The sequence below is a fragment of the Medicago truncatula genome, chromosome 2 (assembly GCF_003473485.1).
Source record: "Medicago truncatula cultivar Jemalong A17 chromosome 2, MtrunA17r5.0-ANR, whole genome shotgun sequence".
Lineage (NCBI taxonomy): Eukaryota > Viridiplantae > Streptophyta > Magnoliopsida > Fabales > Fabaceae > Medicago > Medicago truncatula.
The window spans coordinates 40103056-40124748 of record NC_053043.1 but is presented as its reverse complement, the minus strand read 5'-3'; the positions used below and the strand labels follow the sequence as shown (position 1 = coordinate 40124748).

The 21693-nt window shown below is 33.6% G+C and overlaps 2 protein-coding genes across 3 annotated transcripts; one reads left to right on the top strand and one right to left on the bottom strand.

Moving 5' to 3' along the window:
- Positions 1 to 1374: 1374 nt before the first annotated feature.
- On the bottom strand, positions 1375 to 5913 carry LOC11406879 (cyclic nucleotide-gated ion channel 4). The gene is made up of 8 exons (XM_003596444.4): positions 5097 to 5913; positions 3740 to 3952; positions 3232 to 3551; positions 2870 to 2978; positions 2400 to 2636; positions 2241 to 2327; positions 1896 to 2161; positions 1375 to 1773 (listed from the first exon to the last, which is right to left on the bottom strand). The coding sequence occupies exons 1-8, from the start codon at positions 5658 to 5660 to the stop codon at positions 1521 to 1523; spliced, it is 2049 nt and encodes a 682-aa protein (XP_003596492.3). The 5' UTR covers positions 5661 to 5913; the 3' UTR covers positions 1375 to 1520.
- A 4166-nt stretch (positions 5914 to 10079) lies between these two features.
- LOC11436847 (double-strand break repair protein MRE11) lies at positions 10080 to 21510 on the top strand. Of its 2 annotated transcripts, none has more exons than XR_003009502.2 (20): positions 10080 to 10480; positions 11328 to 11418; positions 13397 to 13516; positions 13634 to 13702; positions 13796 to 13887; positions 14063 to 14165; positions 14252 to 14359; positions 14459 to 14521; positions 15574 to 15645; positions 15945 to 16022; positions 16390 to 16452; positions 16539 to 16599; positions 17259 to 17341; positions 18162 to 18275; positions 18472 to 18549; positions 18883 to 18954; positions 19086 to 19185; positions 19765 to 19867; positions 20040 to 20231; positions 20972 to 21510. XR_003009502.2 is itself a non-coding variant. In XM_013609329.3 (20 exons), exons 1-20 carry the CDS (start codon positions 10182 to 10184, stop codon positions 21002 to 21004), a joined length of 2130 nt encoding a protein of 709 aa, XP_013464783.1. In that variant the 5' UTR covers positions 10082 to 10181; the 3' UTR covers positions 21005 to 21510. The 2 variants fall into 2 exon arrangements, 1 of the variants encoding a protein (XP_013464783.1); XM_013609329.3 differs by having other exon boundaries at positions 10082 to 10480; positions 19086 to 19321.
- Positions 21511 to 21693: the final 183 nt, after the last annotated feature.

The following is a 21693-nucleotide window of genomic DNA, read 5'->3' as shown; positions in this document are numbered from 1 at the left end:
CCCTTTTGGTTTTTTCCCCACTACCACTTGTGTGGGATGATGAAATCAAGATTGAAAATCAATGATGTCAACATCTATTTTGGATCTACCCCTAGTTGTTTCAGATTTACGTGAACCTGAGGCAAAAGTCGTATACATGATGCAATGATGTTAATCAAAGGCAACAAGACTAGCACAATCCTTTCGCATATTCTTTATGCTAATGATGTAATGTTATTCTGCAAAGGAACATCATCCAACATCCATATTCTATCAGAATTCTTTGCAAGATATACACATATCACAAGTCAAGTTATCAACCCTATAAAATCTACTATTTTTTGTTGGTTCCATATCTCAATCAAGATTAGCTCACATAACTAACTCTCTTGGATTTAATATTGGCTCCCTCCCATTTTTGTGTCTTGGTGTTCCTATTTTCAAAGGAAAACCAAAAGCAGCCTATTTTCAACCAGTGGTGGACAAAATCAAAGTCAAGCTTGCTTCTTGAAAGGCTTCATCGCTTACTTATGCAGGCAGATTGCAGCTTCTACAACATGTGATACATGGTATGATCATATACTCCATTAGTATATATTCTTGGCCAGTTATATCAAGGAACTAGAAAAATGCATGAGGAATTTTCTCTGGAGTGGTGACCTAAACAACAGAAAACTAGCAACAGTTTCCTGAAAAGTTGGAACTGGCTGCAGAAATGCTTAATCATAACATAAACTTGACTTTTATTTTTACCATTTTTTATGTTTGTCATAGAAGATGGAGCCCTAAAGTGAAGTTAATTATTTTTGCAGCAATCATCAACATCATTAACACAATACGGTTCACCAGGAACAACAATAGATTCAATAACATCATATCATCTTTCAACTCTGCATTGGCAATGATTACTGCCAGTGTCTTGCTCTCATGTAATCTTACCAAAGCTGTCACCGGTCCAGCTATCTCTGATTTTGTGGTATCAAAGACATTCAAAATTGACACACACCATCCTAAAGCGCCCAAAATTCTAGAAGTTTTTTGGCAACCTCCAGTCCTTAACTGTTAATTGGTTTAAATGTAATACGGATAGAGCTTCATTACGCAACCCTGGACAATCTGATCTCTTTGCTGAATTAATGAGAGTGATTCTAGCTGTGGAAATAGCTTTTGACTATAATGAAATTATTTATGGATTGAAAGTGATTCAAAACTGCCTACCTTGGCCTTCAAGTCTCACCACATTGTTCCGTAGGAGCTTAAGAATAGGTGGCAGAACTGTATGGTTAAGCTGAGTTCTATGCATTTCATGATAAGTCACATATATAGAGAAGGAAATCACTGCGCAGATAATCTTTCTAATTTAGGTCTATCCATTACTAACTATGCGGAGACTAATGATCAATTAAAAAAATTATTGTAAGACAAAATCGCACATAGCCAACAATAAAGATTAAAATTGTAATTAATCCAAAAAGTAAATAAAACTCTACATACTAAACAGCATACATAACTACATCAATTCATTTTCCACAAACACAATGTTATGAAGAGTCAAAACCATCCTGATTAGGCTTTGGCGAGGTTAGCAAAGCTGTATAGAGACGAAGTCTATCCTCTTCTAAAGAAGTAGACCTTGACAAAGGCCTACGAGGCCTAATAAAGGACAAAGAACTCAAAGTCAACCTATGCCTATACCTTCTCCAAGCCAATTGAATTGCCACAGCAGCCCAAGTTCTCCAACCAGGTGAGTAATATCTAACACTTCTTCTAACATTTTCTTTTGCAAATGTGTACCTAAAATTAGGGCACACTTGTTTGTTACGAATTATAAAAAGTTATCATCGCACGTACAAAAATTGTTGTAAACAGACACTTGGTAATACTTCGCACTAATAATATGATTAAAAAATAAGTACCTAAAATTTTGCGTCACATATTTGACATCCTCTGCTTCAAGTCCAAATACTTCGACTGTTGTAAGCGTCACCAAAGTTGACGATGATGTTGGAAGACGTTCTATAAATGGCCTTCTTAAACACCATGATAGAAGCTCATCTCCACTGAAGTTTCCTGGTCCTAACATACAACAACTTTTAACTCCATCTCTTAGGAATTGGCTACTTTGAAGGTGACCCCTTACCACAAATAGCATTCTACGAACTGGGTCTCCTTCTCTTGTTAACTGTATGTAACATAATTTAATCAAGTTAATTGATAAATTTGCATAATGCATAGAAATAATAATGCAATTTAGAGCTTACTGTTTCTCCCTTTGTGAATACAAGGGACTTGACACGGTCACAAATGTACTCTAGGACCAATTCATCCATATGTTGAAAAAGTGGTACCTGAACAAGATTTTGAAGCATTAACATTCAAGCCCTCTTTTGTAAAAAATAAAATAAATTGGGCAACCTTACCTGTCTCACCAAACCCAAACAAAGATGGTACTTGATATCCCTTCTCAAACCCTCCGGGAGATTTTTTATCAACTGACATTCATCAACGCCGCGCATGGCAGCCCAACACTGTCTCTCGTAGTTACGCACACGCTGCCGAAGTCCTTGTGGCAACCGTCTTTTGTTCATCCACCACTCCATGTTTGTCATCTTCAATTTCATTGCTTGCTTCTTTGACGTTGTAGCATGTAAAAATACCTACCATTTACCAAAAAAAACTCAATGTAATAATATACTACTTATTTTTGTCTGGTCAAATCGATCGGGGATACCTATATTCGATCTCTAGCATAAACAAATCAACAATCACTTGTCATATTGAAGGGTTATAAATAGAATTAATCTTGCTAAACAAAATGGCTTGTATCAAATAGATGAATTATTTTTGTTCAATATATGACCTAAGTAAGTCCATATTAATTATTACGTACCTTGATGTTTCCAATTAGCATAGTGACTAGAAGGAGGCCACTGGTTAATATAATAGTGTTGAAAACGACTTCCATCCTTTCCGTTGTACTCTGGAGGTTCCCAAAAGTGCTGACCACATCAACAAAAAACTTTTGTGACAATGAGATATATAATGTGCATATGAAGCATCCTTAACTACAACAACGGTACCAATAATGCATGAATCACGTACATGGTATTTTGTTACTATTCAATTCAATATGTCATCATGAATTGTCCACATTTTACCATAATATAAAGGTTTGCAGCGTAACCATAGTCATTAGTCATCATCGCAACTACAATTTAAAATCATGAAATGTACAATGTGATGAGAAAATACCTGAGAGTCATTAGGCCCCAAAAGATAGGAAGGAGTATCTTTTCAATTCGACTATTATTTGTAACAAGTTGAACACTCCATTCATAAACTCCAAATTCATAGTTATCAGCACTAGCTAAACATGTAGACCTTGCTTCTGTGTTCTGTGACCATACCAACCTTGTTCTGTCTAACTTCTTCAACATGTTATAGTTTCCATAGTATATTGGTTCTTTGCAACACAGTGTTCTTAGTCCACAACCAGGTGTTGTCTCACATTGCTCTTCTAGACACTTTGCTGCCCTTTGAAGTCCCAACAAATACCAACATGACCCTGCTGCCTGTTTCACCATACATATAGAGTATAAAAAGTGATTGCAAATTTTTGTCAAAATTACGATGATTCACCATGATTCTGACTAACCGTCAATCCAAATACGTACATAGACAAAATTGCAAGGTTCAACAACATTTACGGTTAAAAATTATTTACATTGTAAGTGCATATCAAGTAATCGTTAGTACTTACATGGGAAGCGACAAAATAAGCGATCATATTGATAGCGAATCCCCACCAAACGGTTCCAAAAATGAAACCATTTGTGAGGTTTCGACGCACGAAGCAAACTGAGTGATAAATTTTAGGAAGGTATTGAAACAGGAACATAATCAACAATACAGTAATCACCCGCGCAATCGATCCTTGCTCTAACAAAGATGGAATTGTCACCCATAGCACAATCTGCATTTACCAAATACATTTTAAAATTTCACATATTTTTAGAAGAAAAAAAAAATTACACAGTATTCATTTTTTTAGTCAAATGAATTAGATAATAAAATTTCAAGAATGTTTTTTTATAAAAAGTAGTAACTACTAACTTATGTATCTTTTTTTAAACAAATATAACAAACAAAATTGAGTATTTTTATGGCAATCTTCAGGACCATCACTGAAGTCCTATAAATGAAAAACAAGAATATATGACAATGCCTGTATATAATGATTGCTGATTAGAGGCCAACAAATTTTCCAGCAGTGTGTAATCATAAGCTATATCTCAATAACTGTATTCAATATATATAATATAACCAAAACGTACACATCTTATGTCCAAAACACATAAAGTTAAGCATATACATACAAGAAAATTAATTAACATGCACATGATCATGAAGCTAAAAGTGTAATGCAGGTCATAAGCATCACAATCTGCATGTATGAAAACAAGACGTTTTCATGCTTGTCGTCTCCTTCATTTGCCAACTCAGTGTTATGCAACATGACAAAGTAGTTTTTTTTTTTGTTAAGGATCATGACAAAGTAGGTGAGCAGTACATTTTTAAAAAATAAAACAAATAAAATATGTTGGTTATTTAAAAGTAAAAATAAATAAAATTAAGGGATAATTATGGTGAATGGACTCTTTTACGATGACAAAGTTCACTAGTTACAATGTATGTGAAATGTAGTTAGTCCAAATTAAATCTTATTACATTTGACTTAAAAATTTAAACAACTAGTAGTGATATTTTTACTTTATTTTATTGAGTATAGTAACAAAATTCACACATATAAAAAATTGAAAAGTGGAATAATATTGTGGGTTTCAGTATTTGGTATTATGATAATGTTGATTTTTCCTTATAACAGTGACCGGATGGTGTATGTATCATGTAAAAAAAACACATTGTAGTTTTGTGACGTTAGCATAGTTCAGTTGACGGAACTTAGACATCCTACTTATTCACATTCGAAGGTGAACTATAACTACTAGACTACTTGAAAAAGAAAAATAAAACAACAGTGGTATTACGATGTAATAAATAATAACAAAGGCTAACATGTATGTACCCTTAAAACGTAAGTTACCATAAATAATTACCTGAGGGAGAGGGAGGAGGATAAAGATGTTAAAGAAAAAGGCTTTGTTGACTTTGAAGGAGTTAGAAGAAAGAGTTCCATGATGAATGAAGCCAAAAGAGGAGCGTTTATGTTTATGAATATAAAACTGCAACCAAATATTCCAGAGATGTAACATGTCCGTCATGCAACGGATAACGGTGACGGTAACTAGAAACCAACCATCTATAAATAGACACATACACGTGTCACTTATAGAGATTGCATAGAAGAAAAGTGGGTCCACAAATAACCCCATTGCACACACCAAAAGAAATACTCTATTCCATTCTTCAGCCCATTTTCCTCTTGGATCAAGTAATACCTTACTCAATGAAAAAGAAGATGAACAACGTTTTTGTGGCTGTTTGGTTTCTTCTTTTTCATCATCTTCTTCGTAGTGATACTGATACTCGTCCTCCTCGTACTCGTCGCTATCGTTAACAACCTCGTTGTTGACGATATCGTCGATGTCATCATCAGTGGTGTTGTAGTAATAGTGTTGCATGTTTGAATTAAAACTTGAGTGATGTTGATCGGGGGCCATGGATGGAGGATATATGATCAGAGAGAGAGAGAGAGAGAGAGAATGAAGAAAAAATTGAGTGGTTAGTTAGTTATATTAAGGGAAATGAGATGCATGCAAAGGGTAAGAGTGAGGTGGGAAGAGAGAACATGAAAGGAAACTGATGGATGGTAGCTAGCTTTTGGAGTATAATGACGTTGCCATGCCTCTACTCTCACTCCACTTACGTACATTAATTTGGAACTAAGTTATGGGTTTCAGTGTTTCATTTTTTCACTTTTCACCTTGAGTAAGTATTTTTTTTCTTGAGTTTAAAAACTATTAAAAGTAATAAAACTAAGGAAATAAGAAAAAGAATGAGTTTTAGATCAAAGAAGAAGTCGTCGGAGCTCAAACTCACACTATTTGTTGGTTCAATTTCATCTGTTTGTATTTTGGTTGATAGCTGCTGTGCAGGTGCCTTTACTATGAAATTACCACGATTTCATGTTGCTCGTGATATCCTATTTATTGATATAGCCCACTACTACAGATTAATTCATAATCTTTGGTATTGTTAAAAGCATGCTATGATTGGTTGTAAATTTGTAATAAACCAATGACCTGCTATACCTTATCTTAGATATCTCTAACAAATCAGTGTTTAGTGAGTTCAGTTTGAAATAATTAGGCTCGGTAAAGAACACCTTAACTTAGGAAAATTTATTCGCAAGTACCTTAGTGCGGCTCAATGACAACTAAATTAAATGAGCATGGTTTATACTCCCTTCGTCTTAAGATTAATTGTCGTTTTTAAGTTGTGCACGATTCATAATCTGAAGTTTCTTTATTTGTTTTTTTTAGAGAAATGCTTAATTGTGCGACATAATTTTTCGCACTATTCAGGCGAATGAGTTGTATCATTGATGACCGTCTGATATTCCTATCCCTCTCTCACGATCACTTTAATTCAGCGAAATGACAAATTTAACCCTCCTCCTCTGCTGTTGTTGCCACCGCCCACCAACCATGGAGAAAAGGTGATCCCTCCTTCTCAACGCGTCTGATATACCTCTTCCTCAATCACTATTAGTCTCGTAGTTTCGGCATGTCGATGTCGACTGACGGACGTCTCTCTCCTAATTGGAAACACCATTGTAGAGTGGCAGCCATGCTGCAGAGTTGCATGCCATTGAATACACTGCTGCATAGTCACACTAAATATGGCTGAGGTATTGATCATCTTTGCACCGTACAGATGGAAAATCGTACAGATGAAAAATATTGCAACAACTAAGAGCGTTGGTGATAATGGCGGTTTGGAGTACTTTGCCTATTTTAATTTATTTATTATAAACAAGAAGTAGCCTTAGCAAATGGGTTTGCACGCGTTCGTGTTATATGTGCGAAAAAGCCTTCGCACCATATAGCACTTTTGTTTTTTTTAACGAAGAAAGTTTGTTGTTCATGTCATAGCCGTTTCTATAAAATTGGAGGTCATTTTCAAATATTAAAAACAGGCCCTTAATGAAAAAAAAATATTTTTTAAAGCAATAGTTATCATCTACTTAAGTTGTAAATAACATAAAAAATAGTCATTCTTATAAACGTAATGCTATGGCGAATGGAAAATCACGACATCTTCCAGAATAACATGGCACAATACTATCGCTTAGATTTTAATCTTATTTGATTACTGTTTCATAATAAAAAATACATATAACCCACCACCCATGATTTTCGATCAAGCAGTAATTGTATTGGTTGACATTAATTTCGAGACAGTTTTTTGATAAAAATCTTTCTTGATAAATAGCACTGCTCTTCTTATAAATTAAGTAAAAATAAGTTTGTACGGGAGGAACTAACCAACTTGTGTTTAACTTCACCAACCACTAATTGTTTTAATATTAAAAATTGGGTTTATAAGAAAAAGAAACTCCAAAAATTTAAGAAGAATCATCACTTGTTTGGTGCAAATAGATCTTAAGTATATTTGTTTTTATTGCTTAAAAAATGTGTTTGCTATCTAAATAGTGATAAACTAGTACTTATATCGGGAAAAAATAGTAGCAATTAGTACTAGCATACATGATTAAACTTAAAACAGTAAAAAAATACTCATTATTTAATAGATTTAATTTGTGCTGTTAATGGAAACAAATGACAAAAAATCAAGGTATATAGTAGTTTTTTACATTCATAGATAACTCCGAAATGCATATTAAATTGTAAATTTGATAATAAAAAAATTGTAATAGCTAATAGTTGTGTATTTAAATGAGACTAATGCTCGGGATTTAACCTAAGACCAAATACTCAAATACATTCTATTTTACCGCCAAACCATTAGAAGATGTCTATTGTTTTTTTATATTTTATTATATATACTTAACACTTTTGAATGCTATATTAAAAAAAACGAGGCTTCTAAAATTGTGAGACCCGATGTCGTAGCTCACCTTGCGTTTAACAAGGGTCGAGCCTGGTTAATGCATTCCCAAGTTCTATCACATAGTTATTTTATTTTTATTTTTTACAATATCATATAGTTTAATTTTTTTTTTGAAAGATCATACTTCCTCTAATCTCATATATAAGAATTTTTATTTTTTTTAGATTTATTAAATAATTAATGTATCTGATGTACATTGTAAAATTGATATATTAATTATTCAATAAACTTTAAAAAAAAAATTATTTTCTTATATAAGAAGTATAGTTTAATATGTTAAGTGACTTTGCTAAAAAAAAATGTTAAGTGACAAATTATCAAATTTCTTCAAAAAAATATCAAATATTAGAGTCTAGATGGCTAATCCTAGAAATCTTTTTATATATTAAAGTTAATACAGAAGCATATTTTAGCCCTAATTTTAACCTAAATCTATTGCATAAATTTACTATTTTAACCCTGATGCTAAATCTTCTTATATATTAAAGTTAAACAGAAGCATATTTTAGCCCTAATTTTAACCTAAACCTATTGAATAAATTTACTATTTTAACCCTGATGCTAAATTCCTTTGTTTAACCTTATTGAATTTGCCCCTTTCTCAATTTCTCGATACATCTTCTTATATATTAAAGTTAACACAGAAGCATATTTTACCCTAATTTTAACCTACACCTATTGCATAAATTTACTATTTTAACCCTGATGCTAAATTCCTTTGTTTAACCTTATTGAATTTTTCCCCTTCTCAATTTCTCGATACATCTTATATATTAAAGTTAACAGAAGCATATTTTAGCCCTAATTTTAACCTAAACCAATTGCATAAATTTACTATTTTAACCCTGATGCTAAATTCCTTTGTTTAACCTTATTGAATTTTCCCCCTTCTCAATTTCTCGATACATCTTCTTATATATTAAAGTTAATACAGAAGCATAAATTAGCCCTAATTTTAATCTAAACCTTTTGCATAATTTTACTGTTTTAACCCTAATGCTCACATCTAATCTTCTATTTTCATGAACAACTTTAATGCTCACACTTAATCTTCTTATATATTAAAGTTAACCCGCAAGTCCTAATTTTAACCTAAACCCTGTTGCATAATTTTACTGTTTTAACCCTAATGCTCACACCTAATCTCCTATTTTCATGAACAACCATAATGCTCTCACCTAATCTTCTTATCTTCTTATATATTAAAGTTAACCCATAAGCCCTAATTTTAACCTAAACCCTATTGCATAATTTTACTGTTTTAATCCTAATGCTCACATCTAATCTCATATTTTCATGAACAACCCTAATGCTCACACCTAATCTTCTATTTTCATGAACAAAGCAAATCGGCATCGCTTTATTTCCCCTATTTCTTCAAAACAAATCGCCCTATTTCTTCAACAAAACAAATCGCCCTATTGGAATAAAAGGGTTTTGAAAGATTATAGCAACATTTTTTTTTTGTTAATATTACACTTTTCATCCAAATTAGAACTGAACTCTCTTTGTTAAATATCTACCACAAAATGCACCAGAATTTTGCAATCTATATAAACAAGTGGAAGAAACATTTCAACAAACAGTTAAAGGGTATCATTTACGGTAAAGGTCAAATATTCGATAAAAGGAAAATTATTTAAATAAAAACATTTTACATGTTGAGGTTAAGAATGAACTATTTTTAGGTACATAATATAACATTAACATATAATTTTTACAAAAGAATGAAGTAACATTTTGTCAAATATAAAAAAAATAAAAATGAAGTAACGTATCAATAATATAACATTGACATATAATTTTAACAAAAGAATGAAGTAACACACGATTTATAAAAATTAATATTTTTAAGGTGGATAAGTGTGGTGTCTGAGGTTCGAATTCCAACATCGGCATATATTTGGGACTACATATTTCATTCTCTTTGATATGCATTGAGATTTGTTTTTGTCTACTACATCTACAATGGATATTACCCGTAGCACGGGTGGAAAGTCTAGTGAAATAAAAAAATTAAAACACTGAGGCACGTCTTCACGAAGAGCCAAGTATCCCTAATTTGTAACATTCCCTCACTCTCAAGCTCAGCAACACCACCTTCATCAATGGCGGACGCTGAAGAAAACACGCTTCGAATCCTAATAGCAACCGATTGTCACCTAGGTTACATGGAGAAAGACGAAGTTCGACGCCACGATTCCTTCCAAGCATTCGAAGAAATTTGCTCAATTGCGGAAAAGAAGCATGTCGATTTCATGCTACTGGGTGGTGACCTTTTCCATGAAAATAAACCTTCTAGGTCAACTTTAGTCAAAGCTATTGAGATTCTAAGAAGATACTGTCTTAATGATCGTCCTGTTCCTTTTCAAGTTGTTAGTGATCAGACTCTCAATTTTCAGAACACGTTCGTTTCCAAACACTCTCATTTTTTTCTTTCTTTTAATTTCTTTATATTATCTTGTGAATTTAACTAGTTGTTATATTCATTAATTGACATGCAACAAATCACTGGATAACTTTACACTGTCAGTGTATGTATAGTTATTAAATTATTATGTTGTTTACTGCATGATCATTTTGATAGTTATTATGGGTTATATCAATGTTAAGTTGCAACCTATGAAACACAAACACAAACACCGGACACGACATAAACACTGACACGATATAGATAATAATTTGAGAAATTGACATAATTCAGTGTAATCATAGGTGTCGGTGTGGGACACCTATTCGTGTCTGACACCGGAACACACCTAATTCAAGGAGTGTCCGTGCTTCATAGGTTGCAATGTAGCACAAACACTTGATTGAAGACAGGTCTGACATGTGTTAGTGTCCAACACCGACACATGTGATTATATTCAATTATATCATTTACTAAAATTATCACCGGACATGTCAGTGCCGTGTCCATTGTCCGTGCAATTATAGCATTTTTTTAGGTCTTTTCAAATTAAAAAATTGTTGCTTTTCGTGTCCTAACTCCTAACATCATATGTGACCCAATAAAATCATGCCATGTGGTCCAATAAGTTGACGTTGTGGAATAAAAGCAAACCGTTTTGAATTTGTAGGATATCGAGTCGAAAAAACTTACAGATATTAATACCAAAAAACACTATAATTGCTGGGACTAAAATCATATGTAAACCTTTTTGATATTCTATTGTTTACTAAATAATGATGACTTTGGTGGTTTTTATGTGCGATTAGTTAGTGAATGTTATGTTGTGGATTTTTTTCCACAGGTTTGGTCATGTAAATTATGAAGATCCTCATTTCAATGTTGGTTTGCCTGTGTTTACTATTCATGGAAATCATGATGATCCTGCAGGAGTGGTATGTGTGCATCTTTGGTATTGTTGTTTGTTATATCTGTATTGTTTGATAGGTCTTGTTTTTGGTTTTCCTAAATGACTGTCAAGTTTACTTGTGTAACATACTTAGGGCCTGTTTGGATTGACTTATTTACTGTCATAAGCATTTGTTAGCTGTTTGATAGATCTTATAAAAACGACTTATGTGATGTTCATGGCTTATTTTCATAAGCTTTCCAGAATAACTTAATGAAACAGAATATAACTTGATGAAAAAAAATTGATATTATGTTATAGAAATGAGTAAGTCTTAGTCGGTAACGAACACAAACCAAAAATACTTGGGCACAAACACATAGATAAGAAAAATTTAAAGGTAAAAGTAAAAAATGATGTGACTAGTTTAATTTTTTTCCATTTGTGTGTGTGCGCGCCCAAATTTTTTTGATTTGGGGTTGTGACTAAGTAAGAATTGCTCTATAGAAATAACTTACAGTTAAGCACTTAATTAAGTTGTTTATCCAAACAAGGCCTTTTATAGTTGGTGCTAATCAACTCTGTTATCAGTGCAAGGTGAGAGGTTCACTTTAGATGGGTAAATTGTGGAGTTATAACCAGTTTATTCAAAAATTGAAGCTTTATATTTGAAGTTTTAGCAATGTCGTAGTTTGTTATTCACATGTATGCATTTGGTCATGATTCAATTAGTGGTTATAAATTTACACCTCGTAGTACACTACTTAGTTCACTTTAGAGGAGACAGATCACTATAACTTGTTCAGGGTATATGGAAGTAAATCCAATGAGCTTGAGTTGGTTTGTTCTTTGCTTCATTTAAACATGGTCAATCAAGAAGAAAGATGATCTGAAGAAATAACGTTTCAGGAAATTCTGTGTTTGTTGGAAATTATTGGTCCTTTTGGAAGTTGGCATTTTCTAACTTCTGTTCTTTGTTCTGTGGTGATATTTGGTTGTTAAAATTCATTTTACTTGCAATATTGGTCTCATTACTTTAGTAACGTTAAATAGCTAGGAGTTGGAACAAGGGCGTCGATTAAAAACCAGGAACTCAAAGTGATTGTCGAAGAGGTGAAGGGGGTGATATTTTATCTTTACTTAGGGTTGGGTGGGTGCTAAAGATCACTGAAGGTGTTGATATTTCCCATGGACTTAGAAGTGTATTTTGGCTGGTTATCAACACTGCACTGGCAATAAATATTTATATCTGTTTAATTATTCATTTATTTCACCAATGAATTTTATATCAAGATGGCGTTGGATGAAAATATGTTGCCAGTGGATATTTGCTTGGGAATTTTGTTTTCAAATTTTAACTATGGCTAGAGTTGTTAGCCTTGTATTTTGAATTGTAGCAAGAAAAATTCAGAGTAGCATTGAGAAATGTGTTGTTTATACTACATAGTTAAAACTCACAAGATTTTTAATATTATACCTAGATTGTATTTAATGCTGAAGGTTTGATGATCTTTATTTATTTTGCTTCTTGGTTTCTGATAGAGGACCTCCGAATAGGTGGGTTTATACTTTATACTAGGAAGAATAGGAGGAACAAGGGATTTAGAACCTTAGGGACTAATAATAAAAATAGCAGAATAAACTTCCTTTTCAGTTTTGGTGGGATTTGTACAGGGGTAGTTGTTATAAGGTAATTAAGGGAATAGAGTGGGACACCTTGTGAGAGTGCAATTAATTGAGAGGAGGGAGAGAGCCAGGTCTCTCGAACAAATGGTGATTAGATTCTGAAGTGGGTTTTTTAAGATAAAGATTGGCTTTTTGTAATGTTTCCAATCCATTTCTATCAGTTTCCCACTGATGTGTGGTAAAATGTTCATTTACATTCTAAGGGAACTGATTTAATTTCACTCTATTTTAACTAGATATATACTTGCTCACATTAATATTTTGTCTACGCAATTCTATTCTGTTCACAACTATTCTAAACTAAAAAAATTGTATCTGTTGTCGAATGATTATGACAGGACAACCTTTCTGTAGTTGATATTCTCTCAGCATGTAATCTAGTCAACTACTTTGGAAAAACGGTTCTTGGGGGTTCTGGTGTTGGTCAGATCACTATCAATCCTATTCTTATAAAGAAGGTTTGTTGCTGACTACTGTTACACTGATCCACACACTAAAACGGGGTGGTGGATATGAGAAAAGCAGGATGGTCATGAATCTCATTTTGTCCTGAGATGTATTTTTATCAATGGCAGGGTTCAACAGCTGTAGCTCTATATGGCCTGGGGAACATTAGAGATGAAAGACTTAATAGGATGTTTCAAGTACGCAATTTATAAACTTTACTCTCAAGTCTCGAGTAGTTCATTCATAAATTTAAGTGCTCTAAAATATGTATGTGGTATATTCTTTTTCAGACGCCACATGCTGTGCAGTGGATGCGACCTGAATCTCAGGAAGGGTGTGAAGTTTCTGATTGGTTCAACATTCTGGTACTTCATCAGAACAGGTTTTCTATCTTTGTCTAACTTTTTTGAGAGATTGTGTTTAATGTCACAAAAATGTGTTGATTAACCCAAGATCTACACATTTAAAAATTATTTGTCGTGTAAATGGTGTTCGGTGTGAGATTTAAGATTTTAATCAATGTGATAATTGATGTTGTTTTGAACAATGGTATGCAGAGTGAAAACAAATCCCAAAAATGCAATAAATGAGCACTTCCTGCCACGCTTTCTAGACTTCATTGTGTGGGGGCATGAGCACGAATGTTTAGTTGACCCTCAGGTGTGCTGTTTCAACATCTCTTACGTTGGCTCAGATAGACATGTGTTGTGTTCTGCAAACTTAATATGGATTTTAATTTTCTTCAGGAAGTTCCAGGGATGGGATTTCATATTTCACAACCAGGATCGTCGGTTGCAACATCACTTATTGATGGAGAATCAAAGCCAAAACATGTACTTCTTTTAGAGATTAAGGTTGTGTATATAATGAGAAACTTAATGACTCTTCATAGTAGTAACTATTGTCATATCTATATATTCTATATAAGTTCTTGACTGAATTATTCTTAACAGGGAAATCAGTATCGCCCTACTAAAATACCTTTAACATCTGTCCGGCCTTTTGAGTATACGGAGGTCAGGTGATATTGTTTTGTTTTCATTTGTAATTACTCCCTCCGTCTCTTTAAATATGGCTCTTTGAACTACTAATACACAAGAATTAAGAAAGTTGGTTAATTTAGTTTGTAGCATCAAATTTGTTAATGATTTGTATTACTTTTCCAAAATTACACTTAAAATTGTCGGGACTTATCATCTCACTCTTTCCACTTAATTAATTTGTATTGGGACTCATCACTCCACATCTTTTTCCAATCCTCAAGAGAGGTACTTTGGTAAAAAAAAAAAAAAAAGAGCTTAAATACACTTTTGGTCCTCCTATTTTAAAAGGACAAAACATAGATGCAGTTCTATGTGTGCTGTTTTTGTCGTTCCTCCCACAAAAAGGTAGTTTTTTTTAAATACAGTTTTTTTTGCTCTTTTTTTAAATAAAAAAATACAAAAACTGTCTCTTTGTGAGAGGAGCAACAAAAACAGCACATATAAAACTGCATGTAGGTTTTGTCCATTTCAAAAACCGTTTTATTGGTTCCCCAATTTCACATTTTTCCGAACTTTCATCGCATATCTCATTTTTTGGTCATTTTCCCGATGTGGCCTATTTATTAATGATGTGGCAACTGGTAACACTTGTTAGACATTTTTTTGTTGACACAGATACTCAATTTGGCCATATAAGCCTTGTCACGTTGTTAATGAATAGACCAGACCAACATAAATGACCCCAAAATGGGATGGGGTGGAAAATTCAGGAAAAAAAGAGAGTAAAATTGGGGTACCAAAAAATTAGTTTTTAAAATGGAGGGACCAAAACTTCATTTTTTTTTTAAAAAGAAAATAAGGCAACCAAAAGTGCATTTAAGCCAAAAAAACAATTAATGCAAAGGACAATTGGAGGGTGTCTAATAAAAAAGGGGCAAATAATTTCTGAAAATAGGCTTATATTAACTTTATAAAGGTATGGAGGGAATATATCAATCAAGTCCAACAAAATTCGCTCCTCAAGTTCATGACATTTACATCCATCTTACAGTTTTTCAATAACCATTTAAATCTTTATAATGCAGGTAGTACTAAAAGATATGCCTGATATTGATTCCAATGATCAGAATTCTATTCTTGAACATCTCGACAAAGTGGTATGTGTGGGTTTCTTGATATTGAATGAAAGTTCTTTTTTTTTTATGCTGTATAATTTGTGGTGCCCTTTTTGTTGTTAATTAGTTTTGGGGAAAGGACCACCTAGGTTTCTTTTCTCAAAAGTTGTAGGGGCTAATGGTTTGGCTATAGACATGATTTGTGATAGAAATTAATGCACTGTTTGACCCATGTAGCTGACATTACCTAGTGGGTTAAAACTTGGTTTTTTTTGTATATTTATGTTGAGATATGCGATCATTTGTGTATCAACATTATTTTGATAATAGATGATTTGCAGGTTGAGAAGCTTATAGAAAAATCTAGTAAGAAGGTAGTTCAAAGAGCAGAACTTAAGCTTCCACTAGTACGTATCAAGGTAATTTTTATAAACTGGAGCATAACTTTTGAAAATCACTTCTATATTCGAGGGCACTTCCTCCTGTTTAGCATTTCAATTTGCAGGAAGTTTGATCTGCAATTCATGATTCTATAATCTCACTGGTTTTGATATGACACTTGTATTCTAGAAAGGGTAGTAATTTTCATGATACCAAACCAATTAAACTCCATCCGTCGTGCATGGAGTAGGATTTACAAATCCCTCAAAAGACAGAGTTTGTTATTAATATTTATTTGAACTTATGTTCAGTGTATTGACTTTAATGACATCTAGTTTTATAAGATATTACATAATGTTTTCTGGCATGACTCCAAGTCTCCAACTAATAAATCTTAATTTACAGGTAGATTACTCTGGATTTATGACTATAAATCCTCAAAGATTTGGGCAGAAATATGTTGGAAAGGTGATTTCATTCTTCCTAAATAACTGTGCTAATGCCGATTTTACTTGGAAGTTTTTTCTATTGTTGATTGGTCATCCTTATATTAGGTTGCAAACCCGCAAGACATTCTTATATTTTCAAAGGCATCCAAATTGGAGAAGGGTGTAGGTAATCTAAATATTTGTTTAACTTTCTTTACCGGTTCATTTGACATTACCAACGCAGTATTTGCCAATTAAAATATCCAACACATCTTTTATTAGTTATCTTCCTGAATCTGGATATAGTATATCTTTATTTCACTTTTTAGGTTGCAAAGTACATTTTTTGTGCAGGTTTATCCATTTATTTTGAAGTTCAGTTTAATCTTGTTCACTCCAACCTTTGACGCAGTTACTTTGAGTATGACGGGTCCCATTGTGATTTATTTTAAGCACCAGTTTGCCCTGCCTTAGCTCCTTGCAATATCTGTATAGAATATTACACATCCATATTAGTGACCCAAATTATAATTCACAAGATTCACATCCTTTAATTCAAAAAGCAATGCAGTGAGCACAAAACCACTTAAATAGGATATTTATAATTATTGGATGCTATACACATTTAAACTTGTGTTTATTTCCCTGAGTTACACATCCTTTTTGTTTTTTTGTTATGATTAGAAATTTAGAATCAACATTATGGTAATGTTTAAGGAATATTATTCGACATATTAATATTTTTTTATAAGGCATATGCAATCTCTGTTGAAGCAACTGAAATACCATGTTGGTTAAGTTGTATCTGGGAATTTGGTTGTTTACCCCTACACTTTTCATTTGTAGGCAAAATTGATGATTCAGAACGACTTCGTCCAGAAGAATTAAATCAACAGAACATAGAGGCTTTGGTTGCTGAAAATAATCTGGTATTCTATTCATTTTGTACTTTAATTCTTTAGTCTTTCTATATATTCCTATTTCAACAATGAACAACCACATAGGTTTATGTGACTCACTGACTGTGCATTTGTTATGAACCTTCATGTGGCATCCGGTAGAATCTTTCTTTCGATCTATGGTTAAAACAAGAAGCAGACTAGTCCTTGACAGAACCCCTCCTATACAAACACAGATTTTCCTAGAAAAATGATTTCTTTCATGTTTGCAATACCAGTCTGCCTGTTTCAAAAGGCTACAAATAATTAAGTGATTCTAATCAAACTACTACTGATAAGGAAGGATTCTGCTATTCAGAATCTTCACGATAAAGAAATAAAACTACTGCTGATGATAAAGGTTCTGTTATGCAGAATCTTATCAAGATAAAAGACTTCAAAAGCATTATTTATCAGAGACAAATAATCCTAATCAACAATTCCTAATTAACAGAAGTTTAAAAAGATAAAATAATCCTAATGAATCAGTAATTCAAGATTTAAGCTGTTGTCTTCTTGTTCCTCTGGTGCTATGTGCCTATATAAGTAGTAGTGTATATTTTTAAATTCACAATTTAATTTTCTTGGGAACTCTCAGAATCTGGGTTGGGCCAAACTCAACCTTAGGGATGCCCACCTTTACTGGACAACTTCATTAGTATCTGGAATTCTAGATTGACTTTACTTTTGTTGAAGGAAGAAATATAAATTTAAAGAAATGCTAGTATACTTCTTGGTTGTTGCTGTTGTTGTTGTTGCTAGTATAATTTTGTTTTATCTCTGATGTATGTAACTCTTGATGGTTTTGCAGAAAATGGAGATACTTCCAGTCAATGATTTGGATATTGCTTTACACAATTTTGTGAACAAGGATGATAAAATGGCATTTTACACTTGTGTACAGTACAATATTGATGAAACACGGGTGAGATTCTTTATGATATTCATCCACTTTATGCTTTTGTCTGTGATACTCATGCTGGAACATCTACTGCATATTGTATTCGACACCCTATTTATTAAGAATGAGTACATTGTTTCTTCATTTTTTGTTTTGTTTGTGTTATGCTAATGTCATAACCCTCCTCTTCCCGTGATGACTAACTTTTATGCTTGCGCAGAACAAAATTGCTAAGGATTCAAATGAACCGAAGCTTGATGTGGAAGATTTAGTTGTTAAAGTTGGAGAGTGCTTTGAGGTTAGAAGTTTCATCACTGTTTTTCATTAGTTTAGGAATCGATTATTCTCCATTAAATTTAGCTTTAAGTTAAAAGTTCACTTCGCCTATTGGAAGGCCTTTATTACTAGGGCTTGCATAAAATAGTATTATAGTGGTTGCAGATAATCTAGGTACTACTACAGTTGCCTATGTCCTCTCGATCTTCATCAATCTCCTTTTCTTTTTGCAATATTTGCAACTACTGGGCCTTCGTGATTCTTTGATTAGGTCATTGTGATCAGAATTATTTAGTGGACAGAACATACACATAAGTGTGATCAGTGACTGGTATCGCTCTCCTTTTTGTTCTAGGAACGTGTTAAGGAACGATCCACACACTCCAAGGACTCTTCACAGTTCACTCCTGGTGCTCAGTCCTTTGAGGTAAATCCAACAAATGATATTATAAATTGATACTTGCTATTGCAATTTGAAAATTATGGAAAAAGCAGGGTTTTGGGAAGGTGATATTATTCATGACCTTCATTCTTAGCTTATCTCTTTATTTCGTACAGGGTTTTCAAGGCAGAAGTGCAGCTGGAGCTGATAGTGCGGTTTCCTTCAGCGATGATGAAGATGCCATGCCAACATCAAGCTCGAAACCAAGCACCAGAGGTCGGAAAGGATCTGTTTCATCTCAAACTACAACCAGAGGAAGAGGAAGGGGCAGGGGTAGGGGCAGAGGCAAGGATTCCAGCACCTTGAAGCAGACAACCCTTGATGGATCTTTAGGGTTTCGCCCTTCTCAAAGGTTGCATTTGCTAAGAAATAAATCATTTTAGTTACTTTTTTCATTTCTATGCAACAAAGTAAATCCAGAGGGGATACGAAAGTGATGATGACTAAAAAATGAGCTCCTCCCTTACCCCCCTCCTCAAAGAATGAGTTCATTTTTATTTAATGTCCAACACTATCCAATTGAACAAACATGTCTTTACAGTGAGAATATATTTATCCCATTTCAGTATATATTCATATTATTTTTAGAGTCATGATTCTGATACCCAACTTAGCTGCTTCATGCATCCCTATTGCTTTAGCCAGTGGGGACAAAACACTTTTTAGATCATGAAAAGAATCTAATGTTGGATTATTTTTTCCATTTTAGGGTTTAGATAAAGTCATTCTGATTTTCCCTTGACAGTGCCTTGACTGTGAATATGCATCCAACATGATTTCATTGACCTGATGCAGGTCTGCAGCAACTTCCATCCAAAGTGGTGCTGATGATGGGGATAATATGGCTTCAAGTGACGATGCCAAAGGAAATGCAGTGGAAGAGATTGATGACAGTTCGGTATGGATTAATGCAAGTTCCTTCAAATATGAAATATATTAAGATCTTTGGTTCAGCTATAGTTTGATTTCTACAGCCTGACAATTTTGTGTGCATTGAACTGTAATTTGTCATGAAATATCCTTGACATTCTCAATTATTAAGTAACCTGCTGCATCTTATATTTACATAGGACAATGAATCCAATCTACCGGCACGGAAAAGGGCTGCTCCAAGGGGAAGAGGTAGAGGTGCCACACAGTCTTCTAAACGGGGGAGGAAATCAGAAAACTCTTCAATCCATAGAATGCTCATGAACAATGACGACGATGACGACGATGATGATGACAATCCTCAAAAGAGATTAAATACGTCTCAACCTCGGGTTTGTGTTCCCTTTCAATTCTTCACCTGTTTCTTATAGGATCTATATTACTATTGCAAAATGCTTATTTGAACAAATGATGGTCCATCTTGTGTTCTTATACATTTACTACTCATTACCCTTTATGCTACCCATAGTAATTATAGCCAGCAGAACAGGAGAATTTTATTTATGCTTGGTTGGCAAAGATCTCGAGATATCCCAAATTAAATGTCACAAAAATGTTCTCGGGATACTTTTGATAGATCACCTTGAAATCCGCATGATTCTCTTAATTTCTGTATTTGGCACTTGCAAATAAATTTTTGTTGGTGTCGCTTAAATAAAATTACTCATTCAGTCGAACTAAACAATGTTAAGATTAACTGAGGGAATTATTGATTGCTGACTTTTTGATCTTTTATAATTTTGCCTATGCCTCTTATCACCATGTTGCCAGGATATGTTCATCCCTGCTATAGTTTTAGAAAATATAAAATGCAGTTGTGGTCCGTTTTGTCAAGTCGTGGCATGGTGCTATGACATGGCGGATTTTGTGCCAGCTGCAACACCTTTTGTATTTGGATTGGCCATGTCTCTGCCATAGGCCGCAACACCCTGTTTATATGGCAGATTTTTGGCTCACCGTCATAATCTGTCATCCGATATTGATAACACTGGTTGATAGTGGAACCTTTTGATTCATAACTTCTTTGTAGTTGTGTGGTTTCATGGAACTAAGCCCTTTTTCTTGTTTTTAGGTGACAAGAAACTATGGAGCTCTAAGAAGATGAAAACTCGGTTCTATTTGACGTTTTCAACAGGCCTTGCTGACAAGATAACTACTGTCATATGATGAATTTAACTCCATTACTTTGTGCAAAAACATCTGAAGAGTCTGTTAACTAGTTAGACGTTTTGCCTAGGATTCATAGATAAACTAGTTTATCATAGTGCAAGAAACAATGGTAGACAGGAACTCCGGAACGTGACGACAAAACAGAAACCTGTTTGTTACTCAAGAATGGGTCCTTCAGCCCACCAGCCACCTTGTTTTTCTTGTTCTGAATATTTTTTTTTTTATAAACTTGTTATGGGGTTTGGGGTCATGAAGCCATTCAATTTGCAGTGACTGATGTGTAAAAGTGAGTGTACTGGAAGCTTGTGATTGCTTTCATTCTTCACTATATTAACACAAATGTGTGTACTGCAGCAAAGCATGATTACCCAAGTGCTTATGTTGTGGCCAAAGAAATCTAGAAAATTAACCTATGGGTATGGTTCACAGATTTTTTTTTTACATTTATGTCGACTCAAGCTTAATGTTTAAAACAGTCAACAGAAATGTGATAAAAAAAGTGCTTCTATTACTGATTTACTGTCAAGATAAAAACTAATTCTCAGTATGTCTAATATACATAACAATTAATTGAAAACAAACGTGTCTAAGATGGTATGAAGATGAAGGAACGAGATGAAGATG